The sequence below is a fragment of the Lampris incognitus genome, chromosome 13 (genome assembly GCF_029633865.1).
Source record: "Lampris incognitus isolate fLamInc1 chromosome 13, fLamInc1.hap2, whole genome shotgun sequence".
In the NCBI taxonomy this organism is placed as follows: Eukaryota; Metazoa; Chordata; class Actinopteri; order Lampriformes; family Lampridae; genus Lampris; species Lampris incognitus.
In genome coordinates, this window is record NC_079223.1 from 24,563,560 (window position 1) to 24,583,918 (window position 20,359).

General features: G+C 44.2%; 1 protein-coding gene across 1 annotated transcript in view; it reads left to right on the forward strand.

Moving 5' to 3' along the window:
• The window catches only part of edrf1 (erythroid differentiation regulatory factor 1), a 33,067-nt gene that overhangs the window by 6,239 nt on the left and 6,469 nt on the right, over positions 1-20,359 (forward strand). Inside the window, exons 5-19 of the mRNA XM_056291924.1 lie at positions 4,507-4,631; positions 4,805-4,952; positions 5,207-5,308; positions 5,481-5,602; positions 5,820-5,931; positions 6,556-6,703; positions 7,647-7,758; positions 8,505-8,616; positions 8,980-9,243; positions 10,238-10,309; positions 10,412-10,559; positions 10,724-10,915; positions 14,698-14,898; positions 15,293-15,511; positions 19,179-19,405. Of these exons, the coding sequence (XP_056147899.1) occupies positions 4,507-4,631; positions 4,805-4,952; positions 5,207-5,308; positions 5,481-5,602; positions 5,820-5,931; positions 6,556-6,703; positions 7,647-7,758; positions 8,505-8,616; positions 8,980-9,243; positions 10,238-10,309; positions 10,412-10,559; positions 10,724-10,915; positions 14,698-14,898; positions 15,293-15,511; positions 19,179-19,405 (2,304 nt within the window). The remainder of the gene's footprint in view (positions 1-4,506; positions 4,632-4,804; positions 4,953-5,206; positions 5,309-5,480; positions 5,603-5,819; positions 5,932-6,555; positions 6,704-7,646; positions 7,759-8,504; positions 8,617-8,979; positions 9,244-10,237; positions 10,310-10,411; positions 10,560-10,723; positions 10,916-14,697; positions 14,899-15,292; positions 15,512-19,178; positions 19,406-20,359) is intronic.

Below are 20,359 nucleotides of genomic sequence, written 5' to 3' on the forward strand. Positions count from 1 at the left end.
GAAACAAGATGTCTGTAAAGTCTGTATGGGAGAGAGCTGCGTGCTTCCACATCTCATTCTTTCCATCTCCGGTGCCTCTTTGTACAGTTGTGGATGCAATTCAATCTGTCTCTAGTTAATGAGGCTAATTCGGCCAGTTGGTTCATACCCCAAATCATCACCCTGGCAAACTAAGTGCCACATGGCTCAGCTTAACTGTCTTCATTCAGTAAGTTGTTTTTGTGGTTTACTTTGTGAGTGACTAACTAGCTCACACAGATCTAGTCGGCAGAGTTGCCATTCCCAAGGGGTTCCCGCCCAATTGGGGCATTTTGAAATTGGAGCCATGGGTCATGAAAAAAATCATTACCGTGGGTTGCTAATTTTTTGGGTTCTGTTTGGGAAAGCTGTGGCCACGTAAAGAAAGTAATTTAAATGAAAATGAACAGTTGAAATATATCAGATTAACTTGGAAAACAGCTGTACCAATGGTGGAAGACCAGTGCAGGGTGGAAGGGGTGTTTTTTTTCTGACAAGGCGGGAAGAGTGTGTGTGTGTGTGTGTGTGTGTGCGCGCGCGCGCGTTTGTGTGTGTGTGTGCGCGCACGTGCGTGCATGTGTGTGAAGTGTGAGTCTGCCAAGTGCAAAAATGGAGAACAGGAGGAGAAACAATGACAGGTAAATGGGGAAAGTACTGAAAGAATTACAAAAATTGAGAAAGAGTCAATTAAACAGAGTCCCATAAATGAGTAAAACTGCAAAAGCAAGATGAGAGTCCCCCACAGCGAAGTTGTTGCCCATTCTAAAACAGAGAGGCACTCTATTTTAGAACAACAGTATGCCAAGACTGTCAAAGAGATCTCTGGTCCTTATTACTACATATCGTCACCTTCTTAAAATAATGGCCTAAGTCATATTTTCAAGTTTTTCAAAAAGCAGAATAAACTGACACATTTTGTTTCAGCTTGTTTATTCTGTTTTTTGAAAAACTTGAAAATACACTGCTCAAAAAAATAAAGGGAGCACCTAAAAAACACAATATAGACCTCGATGAATGAAATATTTCAGCTGAAAATCTTTATTTATTAGACAGAGGAATGTGTTTAGAGCAAAATAACGTAAGAATGATCAATGGAAATCAAAATCATTAGCCCATTAAGGCCTGGATTCAGAATCATACTCAAAATCAAAGTGGAAAATGAGAACATAGGCTGATCCAACTTCTGTGGAAATTCTTCAAGACGATTCAAAATGAGGCTCAGTAGTGTGTGTGGCCTCCACGTGCCTGTATGCACTCCCTACAACGTCTGGGCATGCTCCTGATGAGACGACGGACGGTCTCCTGAGGGATCTCCTCCCAGACCTGGATCAGGGCATCGGTCAACTCCTGGACAGTCTGTGGTGCGACATCGCGTTGGCGGATGGTACGAGACATGATGTCCCAGAGGTGCTCGATTGGTTTCAGGTCTGGGGAACGTGCAGGCCAGTCCATAGCATCAATGCCCTCGACATACAGGAACTGCTGACACACTCTGGCCACATGAGGACGAGCATTGCCATGCATGAGCAGGAACCCAGGGCCCACTGCACCAGCATATGGTCTGACAATGGGTCTGAGGATCTCATCCCGGTACCTAATGGCAGTCATGGTACCTCTGGCTAGCACGTAGAGGTCTGTGCGGCCCTCCAAGGATATGCCTCCCCAGACCATCACTGACCCACCGCCAAACCGGTCATGCTGGAGGATGTTGCAGGCAGCAGAATGTTCTCCACAGCATCTCCAGACTCTCTCACGTCTGTCACATGTGTTCAGTGTGAACCTGCTCTCATCTGTGAAGAGCACAGGGCGCCAAAGGCGAATCTGCCAACCAAGATGTTCTCTGGCAAAGGTCAATCGGGCTGCACGGTGTTGGGCTGTGAGCACAGGCCCCAATTGTGGACGTCGGGCCCTCATACCATCCTCATGCATTCTGTTTCTCACTGTTTGAGCAGAAACCTGCATATTAGTGGCCTGTTGAAGGTCGTTTTGTAGGGCTCCGGCAGTGCTCCACCTGTTCCTCCTTGCACAAAGGACCAGATAGCGGTCCTGCTGCGGGGTTGTTGTCCTCCTGCGGCCCCCTCCACGTCTCCTGGTGTACTGGCCTGTCTCCTGGTACCTCCTCCATGCTCTGGACCCTGTGCTGGGAGAGACATCAAATCTTCTTGCCACAGCACGCATTGATGTGCCATCCTGGATGAGCTGCACTACCTGAGCAACTTCTGTAGGTTGCAGATACCGCCTCATGCCACCTCTAGTGGTGAGGGCACTAGCAAAATGAAAAACTAACCAAAGATCGGCCAGAAAAGATGAGGACAGGCAAATGGTCTGTGGCCACCACCTGCAAATCCATTCCTTTTATAGGGGTTGTCTTGCAAATTGTCTAATTTCCACCTGGTGGAAATTAGACAATTTACCAAAAGGTGAAATTGATTCACAAATCAGTGTTGCTTCCTAACTGGACAGGTTGATATCTCAAAAGTGTGATTGACTTGGAGCTACATTGCATTGCTTATGTGTTCCCTTTATTTTTTTGAGCAGTATATGACTTTGGCCATTATTTTAAGAAGGTGACGAGAATAAACTGAAACTGAAACAAAATTTGTCAGTTTATTCTGTTTTTTGAAAAACCTGAAAATATGACTTGGGCCATTATTTTAAGAAGGTGACGATATTGATAATCTCTTTTTTAGGTGTTGCAATACTCCTCCTCCACCTTCACCCCTCCTGTTTCTCTTGTGAATTTATAGTTCGAAGAATTGGCTGGTGATACAGGTTCCCTGGTCTCAAAGCTTTTAAATAAACTTACTAATATTACCTATTACAGGTCCATTGCCTCAGTTTTTAAATGTCTTGTACTGCTGCTTGTTGATCCAAAGGCTATAGACCACACAGAGACAACACATTCCTCAGCATTGCTGCATGCGTAATATGCGAATATTTTTGCTTTGGCGACAGGTGTATTTTGGGCTAGTTTTGGAGATTTTTGGGTGGGTTTTGGAGACTCTTTGAGCTGGAAATCTTTTCATGACCTGGAAACGGTCAGCCAGTGACTGAACTGCTGTATTCATTCACTTCATTGACAGATTTGAGCTAACGTGGTAGTCATCTATTGGATTGGAATACTTAAGAGTGTTTGGCAATAAACAAGTTGGATGAATTTGTGAATTACTGAGTGATGCTTACTGGTACATTCAGTTTGTTGCATTGGCCAGCATGCTTAAAGCTCGCGTTCTTTGCGCTCGTTCTCATATCTCGTGAATCGTATATGGCATCTTACTCTCCAGAGTCCTCTGCCTTTCGTTTGTGATGGGGTCTGCTGTAATCGCATCATTAAAAGTTTGACATGTTTGCATGGAAGCCAATAAAACTCAATTCACTGAAAAGAGTTGGTATTTTTGAATGAGTCATTGGCGAATCACACATCACTGATGTGTAAGAGGACCAGAATACAGAATTTTCTCACCACTCAATTCAGTTTCTTCTTGACCTGATGTAGTAGATATGCAAGTTTAGTAGATATGTAAGTTGAACTACTTTCCATTTGACTTCAGTTTGAGATTGGCTAAGGTACCAACTGACAGGCCTTTTACTTTGGCACTTCTGCTGTTCTTACTGTTGCTTATGTCATCTGAGAGAAAGAGGTCAAGGTTTGAAAAATGCTTTATGTATTCAACATGCTTTTTATTTATTTAATCAAAAAGACATGCATGTTAAGTTAATACACCTGTAGGTGCCCCTGACCAAGGCAGCGGAAAGAAGAACTGGAGGTGGTCCCTGGGCGCTGTAGCTGCCCACTGCTCCTATACAATAGGATGAGTTAAATGCAGAAAACAAATTTCATTGTGACAAAATAAATGGCTTTAGGGGTGTCTGGGTGGCATGGCAGTCTATTCTGTTGCCTACCAACACAGGGATCGCTGGTTTGAATCCCCATGTTACCTCCAGCTTGGTCGGGTGTCCCTACAGACACAATTGGCCGTGTCTGCGGGTGGGAAGCCGGACGTGGGTATGTGTCCTGATCGCTGCACTTGCACCTCCTCTGGTTGGTCGATGTGTCTGTTTTTGGGGGGAGAGGGAACTGGGGGGAATAGCATGATCCTCCCACATGCTACGTCCCTTTGGCAAAACTTCTCACTGTCAGGTGAAAAGAAGCGGCTGGTGACTTCACATGTATAGGAAGAGGCATGTGGTAGTCTGCAGCCCTCTCCTGGTCGGCAGAGGGGGTGGAGCAGCAACCGGGATGGCTTGGAAGAGTAAGGTAATTGACCAGGTACAATTGGGGAGAAAAAAAAGGGGGGAGGGGAATCCAAAAAAAAAAGTCGCTTTCTTTCTCTTCTCAATATACACTTGTGGTTCAACACACTTTTGACTTCTACTTTTACAACACATTTCTGACTTGTACGTTGATAGCCATCGCACTTTACAGCTGTAAGTGTAGAGTATGTGCTTAATTGTTGTGTTCCATCTTTTCTGTGTATGTTGTGTCAGACGGGTGACTGGACATGGCTGAAAGAGTTCTACCAGCGGCTAGTAGATCAGAAGTGGCAAAGAAAAAAGAAGAGTAAAGAACACTGGTATCAGAAAGCAATCCTGTCAAAGTTCCTCTACTACAGGTGAGTTTTATTTGTTTGTTTATTTGACATTATTTATTTGTTTGTTTAGTTAGATGACTACTGACATGTTATAAAGAAACACATATAGGGTTAAGGTCCTACTTCACTTGCTAGATGAAATGTACTTAGTCCTTCCTCTTTCTATTGTGGTTCCATCCCTGTTGTTCCTCCAGTATAAATGGCGATGGGGCTGCCGAACCTGTTCATGATAACCTGAATGAGGTGGACGAGGAGAGCGGGGCTGAAGAATTCAGTTCCTCCTGGCCAGCTACCTTCACCAGCACACCCTCTGACTCGGAGGAATGTGCTGCTCCCAAAGAGGTATCTGGTTATTTTACAGTTATTGAACATCACCAGCATTGCAGCCACATCTGATGTGACATCAGAAAAGGTCTGAAATCACCTTAGCTTGTTAGCTAGGAAAAACTTGCTGTGCCTCATCTTACAGCCTCAGATATTGTTTGTGTGTTTGTGTGTGCGCATGCATGTGCATACGTGTGTGTGTGTGTGCGTGCGTGTATGATTTTTGTTGGGTGCCACTTGCACTGACGATGCATCTGCCACTACATCTGCAGGAAACTGTTTCCATTGACAGCAACTTTGCACTGGGCCAGGTGACGTCCGTTCCTAAAGAGCAAAATCTCCCCATGCTCTTTAATGAGGGCGAAAACAGTCAGGTATTGAAATCTTTTTTCTCCATGAGAATTTCATGTCACTTTCTTTGTTGTTCCTTATATGTGATGTATACATACTTTACCAGTATAGTTTTTTTTTAATCAATTTAAAATGATTAGAAAGCGGCACAGATTTAGCTAACCTAATGTAAACTTGGCTTTCCTTGGGTGACAGGGCTTGAGGAACGACTTTGTGCGAAACATCATGTGGACATTTGAGGACATACACATGTTGGTTGGGTCCAACATGCCGATTTTTGGAGGCGGCCGCTACCCTGCTGTCAGTCTGCGACTCAGGTTAGAATCACTTTTTTCCTCCCAGTAGTTGGCTTTTAATTGCGTTTTGCATTTTCCAGCATTAGGCAGAAGGCCAAAACTCCAGAGGCACCAACAGTGGCCTCTGCCAACATCCATCATTAAAATTCTACCATTGTTCCACAGTGTTGTTATTTCCCAATTCAACCCAGAGTGCTCTGTTGCTCCATCTGTCTCCTTCTCGCTGACTGTTTTTCAGGGACAACAATAAGCCAATCAATATTCTGACGGGAATCGACTACTGGCTGGACAATCTGATGTGCAATGTTCCAGAGCTTGTCATGTGCTTTCATGTCAATGGCATTGTTCAGGTGAACTGAAGGCTTTTTGCATAATATCACTTAAGAAGATACTATTGTCCAATTTAAGATAACCATAACTCATCTTTATGTAAAAGTAGTCTTTGTAATGTCCATGACATCAATGTATTTTTATGATATCCCTCATTGTTATTATTTACTAGAATTTCAATTTTACAATTTTTACTAGAATTTTGTCATTCAGTTCTTAAATTGTTGCTGTTTCTATGGCTTTTAATTAACACCTTATACACCGGCAGTACATGAGGAAGATTCAGCATTTGATTTATCTACATGTAATGTGTACAGCAGAGGTGTTGGATGTTAAGCGTGTTGAAGGATCAGCATACATATTCAATTGCCATTCAGTTCAGTATCTTCTTCACCTGATATATTTAGAAAAGTGTAACTGTTATCCATTTCACTTTGAGATTGGCTGCGTTGCTGCTAAAGAGATCTTTTACTTCGAATCATTGACTACTGTTGCACTGCTTAAAAGTTGGCCCTTTTATGTAACCTGAAGGTTTGAGAATGAGTTTAGGGTTAGGGTTTAAAATGGGCTTTATCGATTTACACATGCTACATAGAATGAAGGCTGTTGATTGGCTAACAGTAGGCTATGGCTTTTCCTAACAGAAATATGAGATGATTAAAACGGAGGACATCCCAGATTTAGAGAACTCAACCTTCTCCACTAGGGTGGTGAAAGACATAGCTCAGAACATCCTGTCCTTCCTCAAATCCAACTGCACCAAAGAGGGACACACCTACTGGCTCTTCAAAGGTATGAGATAAGAAAACAGTGATTTCTCTCTCTCTCTCTCTCGATAGATACTAGATAGATAACCCCTTCTGGTCAAGATGTCTAACCTACATATCTACGATGTGCAATATAATGTTTGTGCAATACAGATATACAATTGTATTCAACTGCTGTATACTAGTTACATTTATTGCTGTCATTGGTGTGGTTGTAACATGGGTATATAATATAGTATGTAGTTGTGAGTTGGATGGTAGGGGAACATACAGTGTATACTTCTGGTGCATAAGGTAATGTAGTGGGAGTATATAGCATTGTATGGGCATGATGGGTTGTGGAGTCATGGTGTGGTATATAGTAGGGCTGTCAATGAATGTTCCAAATTTGAATATATAACTGAATCGTAAAAAAAAAAAACAATTCGAGAGGGAAAATTAATTTTGGTTTGGGGGGGGGGGGGCAGCACGACTGCGGCTGTCTGCCTTGCGAATTCTCGTGAGAGCCTTGGCTGCTGCACTGAATAATCTGCATGACGGGCAGGAGTTGCAAAGGAGTTGGTTGAAAATTGAATTTAGTTCAAGCTGAAACGAGCAAGTAATTCAACAACAACCGTGTGGTGAAGATGGCAGAGAGTTCACAACCCAACTCGGCCACAGAGAGATTTTCACTATGAACAATCTAAAAGGCCCCGTTTGGAAATACTTCCTCGTGTGCATAGGCACACTTGGCCAATAAAGCTGATTCTGACATACATATATGTGTGTATGCATGTATGTGTGGTCTATGACAAGGAGCACTGAAGCTGTTCTGAAGGCTCATGGTAGCCCAACACCTTACTAAGATATTTTATGTTGGTTTTTCCTTTGTCACCTGTCTGTATGTGTGTCCTGCTTTGTCATTGTCTCTTTCCTCATCAGTGTTGAGTCCTAATTGTCTTTATGCTGTTTGTTCCTTTGATTTTTAGCCAGTGGGAGCGACATTGTCAAACTCTATGACCTCACCACTCTGTGTGAGGAGGCTGAAGAGGAGAAATGTCAGAATCCTTTTACCCTCCCTGTGGCTGTGCTGCTCTACAAGTAGGTATCTGGGAGACGGGTACAGAAGGTAGTGACACCTGTCCCCTCCAAGTGTTCCTACAGTAATGGACAACCTAGGAAAGGTCATGAAATTTGATGATACGCCCCAAGATCTGCATGAAATGTAAAACAATCCCAACCCAGAGAATTCTGGGAAGGTTTTTGAGACTTTGTTTAGCTGGGAACAGACAGAATTTGGTAATCTATGAAAGAATGACTTCCTCAATACTAGTTGTAGCCAACCAGGACAAGACATGAGACATGAAAATAATCCAATTACACAAAAAAAAAAAACATTTGAACAATGCTGACAGTACTGGTAACTGGATCAAATGTTAAGGAATAGGCACATATTTCAACGCAGTAATGGGTTGGAAAACTGCTGCTCTGAAACCAGCATTTGGTATACTAATAGGAGAGTTTCAGTGCAGAAGGAATGGGCTTAAATGCTGGCCAACCAAACGCTGGTAAAGTTTGGCTGTGAAAACAATACTGTCTGCTGGTAACCATGCTATGTTCCGTTTATCAGATCAAAAACTTACTGGCTGTTGAGAAAAAAATGGCTGGTTAAAAACATCATCTGCTTGCTTATGGCTAAGTTGTGAGCATGTCAGTCTCTCACCCTGCAGGTCACTTGAGGGTCATTTTACCTCCTTGACGAATTCAGTTAAAAAAAGCAGTCAAGTTGTGCATGACTGAATAATTATTGTTATACCAAGTGTTTTTGCTCTGTTGTTTTACTGCAGAGTTGCCAGCAACATGATGCTGAAGGCCAGGCAGAACAGAAAGCACAATGGGACAATAAGAACTCTGCTTTTAAACTGTGTCAAACTGCTGGATCAGGAGAGGCACCCACAGGTAATATTATGGACCATTACAGATCTCATGAACTATTAAGGAAGACCCTTTGATCTCATTTCATTATTTATTAAATAACATCCATGAGTCAAATTTTTGACTTATTTATTTATTTTAGGTAATGATATGCGTTTAATACTTCAGCAAGAATTTTGCGAAAGGGCTTAGTGCACTATTGTGTGGATTTTTTTTTTTTTTGTGTGTTGGTTGTCTTTTCGTAAAAGTTCCCCCAGAATTTTGCTAATCCAGTGGGGGCACAGGTGTTTCTAGAGTCTGACAATTAAACAATTTAGCAATCTCAGTGCAGATTTGATTGAACTCAGCTCCAGCCCTGTTCCTTCTATCTCTTTCCTGTCTGTTCAGATCATCGCCTCAGCACATTACATGCTCTCAGAGCTGTTCCAGCTGGACGAGCCTCCCGAAGAGGACGGAGGGGAGTCGCTTCGGGCCGGTGGCTCTGAGGACAGCTATAGTGATGAGGAGGGGGAAGAAGAGGAGCTGCCTGAGGACAGTGATGAGAACAGCATCTGCTCCAACCCAGCGGATGACAACAAAGCTGTGGCTGTGATCCGCTCCGTCGGAGAGTTGTCTGTCCCGGAGAAGTACAAGTCCACTCACCAAATCAGAGTTAGTGGCGGCATGTTTTTTTCCCCCCACTGTATAGATCAAACTGGATAATTATGAAGTCCATCGCAGTCTGCTAGGTTGAAAAAGAGATCAATGTGAAATCTGTACCTTTTTGATTTCGAAATCTATCACTCGGTTTTAAAAACCGAGGGTACAGAGTCTCAAAATCATGCTTGTGGATTGTATAATTGAGGGGACAGGGCAAAATGGTACACACAGATATCAAAACTTAGGGCACATATTCCCACATATCAACTTTTTTCTCCATCTATAGGATAATGGGGAAAGGCAGATGGGGAATTACAGGAAGTACTGTATAGTGGTTTGTCTGAATCAGATTCGTATTTATTGCCAAGTTGTTCAAGAGCATACAAGGAATTTGACTTATGTTGTTCAAGAGCATACAAGGAATTTGACTTATGTTGGTGCATGAGGGAAAAATGGACAGCAACAGTAAGGGAAAAGTTAAAAGAATTTAAAAAAATAAAAACATAATATATATACACACACGCAAGACAAAATAAAAATAATAGGTGAAATAAGATGCAATAATGCTTAAACACTGGGAATATGGCAAATACTCTCTTTACAAAATGTTAAGTGATAATTTTTTAAATAATTTATTTATAGAATGAGAAATAGTTGTAGAATAAGAGTTATTTACTAGGTAGTGCGGACTTATGTAAGGTGTCCATGTACAGAGGGCACAGTATCTTTCACTGTTTTTGTGCATGTGAGTGTGTATGCGTGTCATGTCGTGGTGTGGAGAGAGGGTCAAAGGGGGTGGGGGATAGTATCAGTATCTGTGGGTGTCTGGGGGCTTGTTGGAAAGGCCTACTGCTGTGGGGAAGAAGCTCTTCTTGTGGTGTAAGGTTCTGGTTTTTATAGCCCTTAACCTCTTGTCAGAGCATAGTGTTCTGAAGAGACCATGACCTGGGTGGGAAGGGTCCACTGCTCTAGTTATCAAGAGTCATCTTTGCTTTGTTCTCAACAGCCAAGCTATGCTTTCCCTGTGTCTCAAGACAAGGAGGAGAGATGCAGACACGTTCTGAGTTGCGTATTAAAGGTGAGTCTCTGCACATGATTTATGATAATGAATGGAATCTGCTGATAATAACACATCACAGAATGTCCTATATTTATAAATGGCTCCTTATGTAACCTACAGGGGTTGAAAGCAGTGGATGGCAGCATCAAGAAAGAGAGTGATCTTCCTGCAGCAGACCCTAACACACCCATCCCTCTTAAATATGAGGATGGGAGTGCGACCAGAAGCTGTGCTGCAGAGAAAGGCATTGCCCTCCTTCTTGAGAGAGGTCAACCTCTCTATTTCAATCTTTTTGGCAGTACACCCTCCTCATTAGAAAAAATAAATAAATAAAAAAATGGTTTATTTAGATTGCATATGCCTCAATGAGAAAATATTTATTTTCCATAACTTAATCTCTTTCTCCTACTCATCTCTTGTGTGCGTCTCCAGTGGGTCCCTTCCAGGAGGACCAAAAGCACCCGACCCGCTCAGGGATGATCCCTGGTTCCTGGCAGCACCGGATGAAACTGCAGCTCTTCCTCAAGGCCTCCAAGGCATACTATGTCCTGTCTGACGCAGCCACCAACTTGCTCAAGTACGGAAGAGCCTTGCGCTACGTGAAGCTGGCTCTGCAGTGTCATGGTCAGTGTCCCTTTATTCTGCAGAGAACATTTAGGGTGTTCATGTTTCGTTAATTTTTTTAATCTATTAATTTTTGGTCATTGTTGGGGGGAATTTGTGAGGAAAGGGTACATTTTAGGAATATTAAGATAATATAATGCTGGATGTTTCCGACCTGAACTTAAATGGACAAAATTGTCCAAATGGTTTGGAATTTTAAATGGACCAGATCAGAAAACGGATCAGAAAAAGAGGTCTTGAAGGCCCACCTTAGTCAGATACTGCTCTAATACAACAAAACATAAACCGATCAGCCAAAACATTAAAACCACCTGCCTAATACTGTGTAGGTCCCCCTCATGCCAGAAAAACAGCTCTGACCCATTGAGGCATGGACTCCACAAGACCTTTGAGTATCTGGCACCAAAACATTAGTAGCAGATCCTTCAAGTCCTGTAAGTTGCGAGGTGGGGCCTCCATAGATCAGACTTGTTTTTCCAGCACATCCCGGAGATGCTCGATCGGATTGAGATCTGGGGAATTTGGAGGCCAAGGCAACACCTTGAACTCTGTCATGTTCCTCAAACCATTTCTGAACAATTTTTGCAGTGTGGCAGGCCGGGCTCGAAATTAACTTTTTTCCTCAGTGTCCCACAGCTGTCCCGAATTCTACTTTGTATTGTCCCGGATATAACCAACAGTGTCCCAAATTTTAATTCTTGTCGTCGCCCCCCCAATTATGCAGAATACATATAATTTGACCCTTTTTTGTCATTTAATCATCACACCATGGACTCTGGTCCACCATATAAGTTTAAAATACTTATTCTTTTATTAAACATATGAATATTAGTTTCGGGAGTTTCGGGAGTCGGCAGTCGTTTCGGGAGTCAGCAGTATTGGGGCTTGCATCAGGGGGCTGTTTATTCAACCACCTCAGCATTTCTTTCTTCTTTTAACTGTCGTTGATGATGGTCTATCGCTCTGGCTCTATGAATGTTGCATTGGCGCGAGTCAAGCAGCAGCCACTGGCAGAGTGGATGACGTAGAATGCATTCTATGATTTGCACGAACAGGCGATTGACTGCCCTATCGTGAGGTGCCGCAAGAACGTAAGCCTTCTGTAGTTTTGCCGTTCACATGTTTTTATTAAATTATTCAAACGACAAAGTAACGTCTAGATACTCATAATTAATGGGTTTGCAAATAACACCTATTTCGAAGTTTACTTTGACATTTTTTTTCACTGTCCCGGAATTGTCCCAGACAAAATATATTTGTGTCCCAGTAGGATTTTTTATGGTCCCCGGGACGTCGGGACATCGTTAATTTCGAGCCCTGGTGGCAGGGCGCATTATCCTGCTTAAAGAGGCCATTGCCATCAGGGAATACCATTGCCACGAAGGGGTGTACTTGGTCTGCAACAATGTTTAGGTAGGTGGTACATGCCAAAGTAACATCCACATGAATGCGAGGACCCAAGGTTTCTCAGCTGAACATTGCCCAGAGCATCACACTGCCTTCACCGGCTTGTCTTCATTCCATATTGCATCCTGGTGCCATCTTTTCCCCAGGTAATCGACGCACATGCACCTGGCTGTCCACATGACGTAAAAGAAAATGGGATTCATCAGATCAGGCCACTTTCTTTTATTGCTCTATGGTCCAGTTCTGACACGCACGTGTCCATTGTAGGCACTTTTGGCAGTGGACAGGGTTCATCATGGGCACTCTGAACGGTCTGCAGCTATGCAGCCCCATACGCAGCAAGCTGCGATGCACTGTGTTCTGACACCTGTCTATCATAGCCAGCATTAACTTCTTCAGCAATTTGAGCTACAGTAGCTCTTCTGTGGGATCGGACCAGCCGGACTGGCCTTTGCTCTGACTCAGTCGTCTAGCCATCACAATTTGGCCCTTGTCAAAGTCACTCAGATCCTTATGCTTGCTCATTTTTCCTGCTTCCAACACATCAACTTCAAGAACTGACTGTTTACTTGTTGCCTAATATATCCCATCCCTTGACAGGTGCCATTTTAATGACAATGTTATTCACTTATTCACTTCCCCTGTCGGTGGATTTAATGTGTTGGCTGATCAGTGCATGTATTCTTAGGTGTACGGTTTTCATATAGAATAGTTTTAGTCCAAAATCATACATTTGCTATGTTTTTGACATATTGGTCATGGAGCACAACCAAACACCAAACTTCTCTAAGTCACATGAGACTTACAGCACAATGGCCAGGGGTTGTGAACTTTTACTTTGAATGTGTGTGTGTGTGTTTGGTGGGGACTTGAGTCGGGAGGTTGGTTTGAGCAGACCTGTTCATATGTGCGTGTTTTCCATACGCCCTAATTTCTAGCTCACAATTACAGATATTTCATTTACCAAGGACTTCTAAAGGCTAGAACCACATCCAAATATTACCAACAACCACCAATTTTAGAAAATGAAATAAATGGTTACAGAGGAAAAAAATGGTTCTAACTTATGCCACAATATGCCTGACCACCATATGCCTTGAATGCACACGTATGGGCTATTCACAAAGTGACTGTGTTTTTTTCCAATTACAATCTGTGATCGGAGTAAACATAGATGGTATTCTGGGCTAATCAATAACTTATCATTTGCTCCTTGCTTGTCTGAAAACAAACACTACGTTAAACTAGTCTTTGCTTTCATTGAGCAGCATATGCATTGTTGTTTTTAGATAAAAAAAAAAGTTGGATATTTAGACTTCTGGTTGACTTTTCTGACTGGACTCACAATGAATTTAAGTTTACATTCCTCTCCAAAAGATACTTAAATTTGTCTACGTTTTTGTAATGTGTGGTGAACATAACTGAAGGTTCCCTCTAACAGAAGCAGTCTGAGGCAGAACACGTACAGCTGACCTGTCATTTTAAAATCTACATAGGAGGGGCTTCACTAAAACCAACCACTGGGAAGGCCCTTTAATGGATAATTATTTTTTTAACATCTTTCCCAAATTATGCCATCATGCAAAAATAGGAACAAGGTGGAAAAGAAATTGACTTATATGTTAATATCTTATTGGCTGAGTCATATGTGAGTCTGTTATAAAATACCATTAATGTACACTTGTGACTGGATAACTTTTTTTTTTCCACTCACACTGGTATGGTCCCACATTGGTTGACGGAAGAATAAAAGTTTTTTTTTCTTTATAAATTTATTTCTAGTTTTTCCCCTTATCCCACCCGATTAACCCAATGGCATATGGCCGGAACTCTTGTCGAATAACTCCCCTGGCTCACGTTTCCACAGGAAGGAGATAGTCGTAACACCAGCTTTCTTCAAACTTGTGTCGGCTGCTCTTGCTATTTTACATGCTGAAGCCTCGCATGGATTGCATTACCTTCAGGCCGCGAAGGAGACCTGGGGAGAATGCTTTCGGTTGCTTGGCTGCAGGCGCCCGGATGGGCCACCCACTGTCCCTCGGGTAAGGGTGGCCTAATGAATGCCTTACCCCGTGGACACTCTGGTCGTGACTGGTTATGGCGAGTCTGGGATAGGAACCTCCCAGCCACATGACGAGCAGATTGCAAGAACGGCGGTTTATTCCCCTCGGCCATCAGAGTGGCCCAAAAGTTTTGTTTTTTTTAATTTTATAATGTTATATTCTATTATTACCATAGGTCTAAGAAAAAAAAACTTTGTCAAGTTTTCAACAAAAAAGGTTTTAGTGTAAATTTATCAAATCAGTTAATTAACCCAACCACCACCTTTCTGTTTTCACTCTCACCACCACCCTTCTCTCTCTTCATCTGTCCAGATGCCTACTGCTCAGTGAGCAGCATGTTGCACCCTCAGGTGCTGCTGTTCCACAGCCAGTGCCTGTCTCTGTGTGGTGACATTCAGTTGATGCTGGCCCAGAATGCCAGCAACAGAGCGGCCTACCTGGAAGAATACAGCTACCAGACCAAAGAGGACCAGGAAATCCTGCATAGCCTGCACAGAGAGAGCAGCTGTCAGGGTCAGTCACTTACAGAAGGCTACAATGTGCATGTTAAGCTCCCTGCATACAATGGCCACCCCACTTACCTGTGGTATTGAAACGTCGTCAACTAAGTAGGCATTTCATGTGAAGATGTCCTTTTTTGATGGTGAATAAGCCACTGTTATTCATACAGCTTATATCTATCCATAAAATTCACATTTATTTCAGAGACCCTTGGGTAGACGCTTGATTTCTTTTGAGAATTTCCCCCCACTTTTTTGGTATTTTATGGGGTCCCTATCACATCACTGTATTATTTCAATATAGACAGGGAACTGAGTATCTGGATGTGACTCTGTAAGGTGTGAACTTGTTCATAAAAAACAACCTCAGTCCTGTCTCTCAATCTGTTGATCTTTTTACCCATTAGCCTTCAACATGGCCACAGACCTGGCCACGGACCCAGAGTATCAGCTTTTTGTCAGTAGCAAATGCTATGAGGCAGCCTATGAGCTGCTTACCTCTGGTGCTGTGAAAGCACATGGACCGGAGCAGCTGGCTCAAGTGCTCAAACGGCTGGGCAACATCCGCAATGAGATAGGAGTCTACTACATGAACCAGGCCGCAGCCATGCAGACTGAGAAGGAAGGTAAAGTTGAGAAAAGGGCAATGGGTAGAACCCGAAGGATCATAGCTGATGATTATGTATTTTACAATGTTACAATGTAACAGTCTGTTATTTTGTATAGCATTTGGCACAAATGTAGTTATTTCCCCACTCAATCCTACCCTTACTCATGAACAAGACCCCGAGATACTTGAACTCCTTAACTTGAGGCAACAACTCATCCCCAACCTGGGGGGAGCCATCCACCATTTTCTGGTAGAGAACCATGACCTCAGACTTGGAGGTGCTGACTCTCATCCCAGCCATTTCACACTCAGCTGCAAACTGCCCCAGTGCATGGTGGAGGTCACGTTCTGATGAAGCCAACAAAACCACATCATCTGCGAAGAGCAGAGATGCAGTTCTGATCCTCCCAAAACAGACACCCTCCTCACCTTGGCTGTACCATGAGATCCTGTCCATGAATATCACAAACAGAATCGGAGACAAGGGACAACCTTGGCGGAGTCCGACACCCACCGAAAACATGTTTGACTTTGTGCCAAGAATGCGGACACAGCTCTCACTTGGGTTATACAAGGACCAGATGGCTTGTAGCAACTGCCCCGGTACCCTATACTCCTGCGGTACCCGCCACAGAGTACCCCGAGGTACATGGTCGTAAGCCTTCTCCAAGTCTACAAAACATATATACACTAGCTGGTCAAACTCCCATGCCCCCCTCAGCACTTCTGCAAGGGTAATGAGTTGGTCCGTTGTTCCACAGGCAGGACGTAATCCACATTGTTCCTCCTGGATGCGAGATTCGACAGTCAGTCGGAGCCTCCTTTCCAGCACCCTAGAGTAGACTTTCCCAGGGAGGCTGAGCAGTGTGATGCCCCGATAATTGGAGCACACCTTCCTGTCCCCCTTTTCAAATATGGGAACCACCACCCCAGTTTGCCACTCCACAGGTACTGTCCCCGACCTCCATACGATACTGAAGAGGCGTGTCAGCCAAGACAGCCCAATAATGTCCAGAGCCTTCAGCATCTCAGGGTGAATCTCATCCACACCTGGCACCTTGCCACTGAGGAGCTTCTTAGCTACCTCAGAGACCTCTGCCAGGGATATGGGTTGGGCTTCCCTTGAGTCTTCAGACTCTACCTCCTTCACTGAGGACGTGTTAGCTGGGTTCAGGAGCTCCTCAAAGTGTTCTTTACACCACTCGACAACATCCCCAGTCCGGGTCAACTGTTTCTCTCCCCAGCTGAACACAGTCTGAGTCAAGCCCTTCCTTTTCCTGAGTCGCAGGATGTTTGCCAGAACTTCCTTGAGGCCAACCAAAAGTCCTCCTCCATAGCCTCGCCGAACTCCTCCCACACCCGAGTTTTTGCTTCCACGACCACCGAAGCCGCAGCCCTTCTGGCCTCCCAGTACTTGTCTGATGCTTCCTGGGCCAACCAAGCCTGAAAGGCCTCCTTCTTCAGCCTGACAGCTTCCCTCACCACCGGTGTCCACCAGTGGGTTCTTAGGTTGCCACCTCGACAGGCACCGATGACCTTATGACACCAGCTCCTTCCTGCTGCATCTACAATAGAGGCTTTGAACATGGCCCACTCAGACTCCATGTCCCCAGCTTCCCTCGGGATATACGAGAACTTTTTCTGGAGGTGGGAGTTGAAGACCTCACGGACAGGGGCTTCTGCCAGACGTTCCTAGTTCACCTTCACTACACGTTTGGGTTTGCCAGGTCTGTGCGGAAGCCTTCCCTGCCATCTGATCCAACTCGCCATCAGGTGGTGATCAGTTGACAGCTCTGCTCTTTTCTTCACCCAAGTGTCCAAAACATACAACCGCAGATCTGATGATAGGGCCAAAAAGTCTATCATTGATCTTCGGCATAAGGTGTTCTGGTACCAAGTACACTTATGAACTACCTTATGTTTGAACATGGTGTTTGTTATGGCCAATCCATGACTCGCACAGAAATCCAATCACAAGGCACTGCCCGGGTTCAGATCGAGGAGGCCGTTCCTCCCAATCATGCCCCTCCAGGTTTTTCCATCATTGCCCATGTGAGCGTTGAAGTCCCTCAACAGAATTATAGAGTCCCAAGGCGGAGCCCTATCCAGGAGACCACCCAGAGACTCCAAGAAGGCCGGATACTCCAAACTGCTATTCGGTGCATAAGCACACAACAGTCAGAGCCTTCCTCCCAGCGACTTGCAGTTGTATAGAGGCGACCCTCTCATTCCCTGGAGAGAGCGCCAACACAGTGGCGCTCAACCGGGGACTTGTGAGTATCCCCACACCTGCCCAGCGCCCGTCACCCTGGCCAATTCCGGAAAAGTAACGAATCCAGCTCTTCTCCAGGAATTTGGTACCAGAACCCATGCTATGTGTGAAGGTGAGCCCAACTAGTATATCTAGTTGGTACTGCTCCACCTCCTGTACCAGCTCAGGCTCCTTCCCTGCCAGAGAGGTGACATTCCACGTCCGGAGGAGCAATCTGTGATGCCGGAAGTCAGCACGCCCCGGTCCCTGCCTTTGCCTGCTGCCCGTCCTGCAGTACACCCTACCCCAATGCTCATCCCCACGTGTGATGGGTCCACGGGATGGTGGCTCCATGTTGTTTTTTCAGGCCGGGCCCGACCGGGCCTCATGGGCCAAGGCCTGACCACCAGACACTCACCAGTGAGCTCCCTTCCCAGGTCTGGCTCCAGGAAGGGGCCCCAGTTTCCCTTTTCTGGGTGAGGTGCTGTAACTCTGCTGGTGTAATTTCATTGAGTTTCTTGAGAACAGGCAGACTGGTGCAGCATCAGTAGTAATGCAGACGTTGCACCGGACTGTTGTGGTGAAGAGGGAGCTGAGCCGGAAAGTAAAGCTCTCAATTTACCAGTCAGTCTTCATTCCAACCCTCACCTATGGTCATGTGCTGTGGGTAGTGACCGAAAGGGTGAGATCGCAGATACAAGCGGCTGAAATGAGTTTCCTCCTTAGGGTGTCTGGGCTTAGCCTTAGAAATAGGATGAGGAGCTCGGACGTCCGGAGGGAGCTCGGACTAGAGCCGCTGCTCCTTGTGGTAGGTGGTTCGGGCATCTGACTAGGATGCCTCCTGGGTGCCTTCCTTTGGAGGTTTTCCAGGCATGGACAACAGGGAGGAGACCCCGGGGTAGACTCAGAACTCGCTGGAGGGACTACCTGTCCAATCTGGCCTGGGAACACCTTGGGATCCCCCAGGAGGAGCTGGAGGGCATTGCTGGGAAGAGGGATGTCTGGAGTACCCTACTTAGCTTGCTGCCACTGCGACCCAACCGCGGAGAAGTGGTTGAAGATGAATGAATGTAGTTATTCTGTCATTTCTCACTTTTTTCCCCCTCCCATACATCCTTTCTTATCCCATTGAAAGAGTAGATGAGATGAATCATGTTGGCATCTAGTATTAATGTGTTTTTTCCCCCCCACCATAATCAAAACTTTTGAACTGGGAAGATCATTGCTGACATTTAGATCTGGCTTTACTATGGGAATGTTGATGATGTCAAATCAGGCAGCTGTTTTTCTATTTCTATGCACCTGATATTTGTGGGCTTGCATTGGCTATAACCTACCAAATAAACCGGCTTCCTAAAAACTTTTCACTCTGTTCAACCCATACCCATTTTACATATTTTTCTATTTCATTTATCTCTGTTTTCTCAACCAGGAAAGAAGCCTGTGTCAGTAGCAGAGCAGGAGCTGTGGAAAAAAAGCTTTGCCTGCTTTGAGAAGGGCATGAAGGACTTTGAGGCCATTGGGGACAGCACCAACACGGCTCTGCTGCTGTGTAACACTGGCAGGCTGATGAGAATCTGTGCCCAGGCCCACTGTGCCCAGTCTACTGACCAAAACAGAGGGGAGTTCTCTCCTGAAGAAGCCCTCTACTACAATAAGGTACTTCTTAAGTCTATCATGTTTTGAACAATCTATTTAAAGCACTCTCGTGATACATGATTTTAGAATTTGTCCTCCTCCTCTTCGTCCTGTAAGCCTCTTCTTGTCTGTCTTTGCCTCTTTGCCCTCTATTTGTCTTTATGTGAAAGGAATTATACTTTATATATATATATATATATATATATATATATATATATATATATATATATATATATATATATATATATATATATACACTACCGTTCAAAAGTTTGGGATCACCCAAACAATTTCGTGTTTTCCATGAAAAGTCACACTTATTCACCACCATATGTTGTGAAATGAATAGAAAATAGAGTCAAGACATTGACAAGGTTAGAAATAATGATTTGTATTTGAAATAAGATTTTTTTTACATCAAACTTTGCTTTCGTCAAAGAATCCTCCATTTGCAGCAATTACAGCATTGCAGACCTTTGGCATTCTAGCTGTTAATTTGTTGAGGTAATCTGGAGAAATTGCACCCCACGCTTCCAGAAGCAGCTCCCACAAGTTGGATTGGTTGGATGGGCACTTCTTTGAGCAGATTGAGTTTCTGGAGCATCACATTTGTGGGGTCAATTAAACGCTCAAAATGGCCAGAAAAAGAGAACTTTCATCTGAAACTCGACAGTCTATTCTTGTTCTTAGAAATGAAGGCTATTCCATGCGAGAAATTGCTAAGAAATTGAAGATTTCCTACACCGGTGTGTACTACTCCCTTCAGAGGACAGCACAAACAGGCTCTAACAGGTACTATTTAATGAAGATGCCAGTTGGGGACCTGTGAGGCGTCTGTTTCTCAAACTAGAGACTCTAATGTACTTATCTTCTTGCTCAGTTGTGCAACGCGGCCTCCCACTTCTTTTTCTACTCTGGTTAGAGCCTGTTTGTGCTGTCCTCTGAAGGGAGTAGTACACACCGGTGTAGGAAATC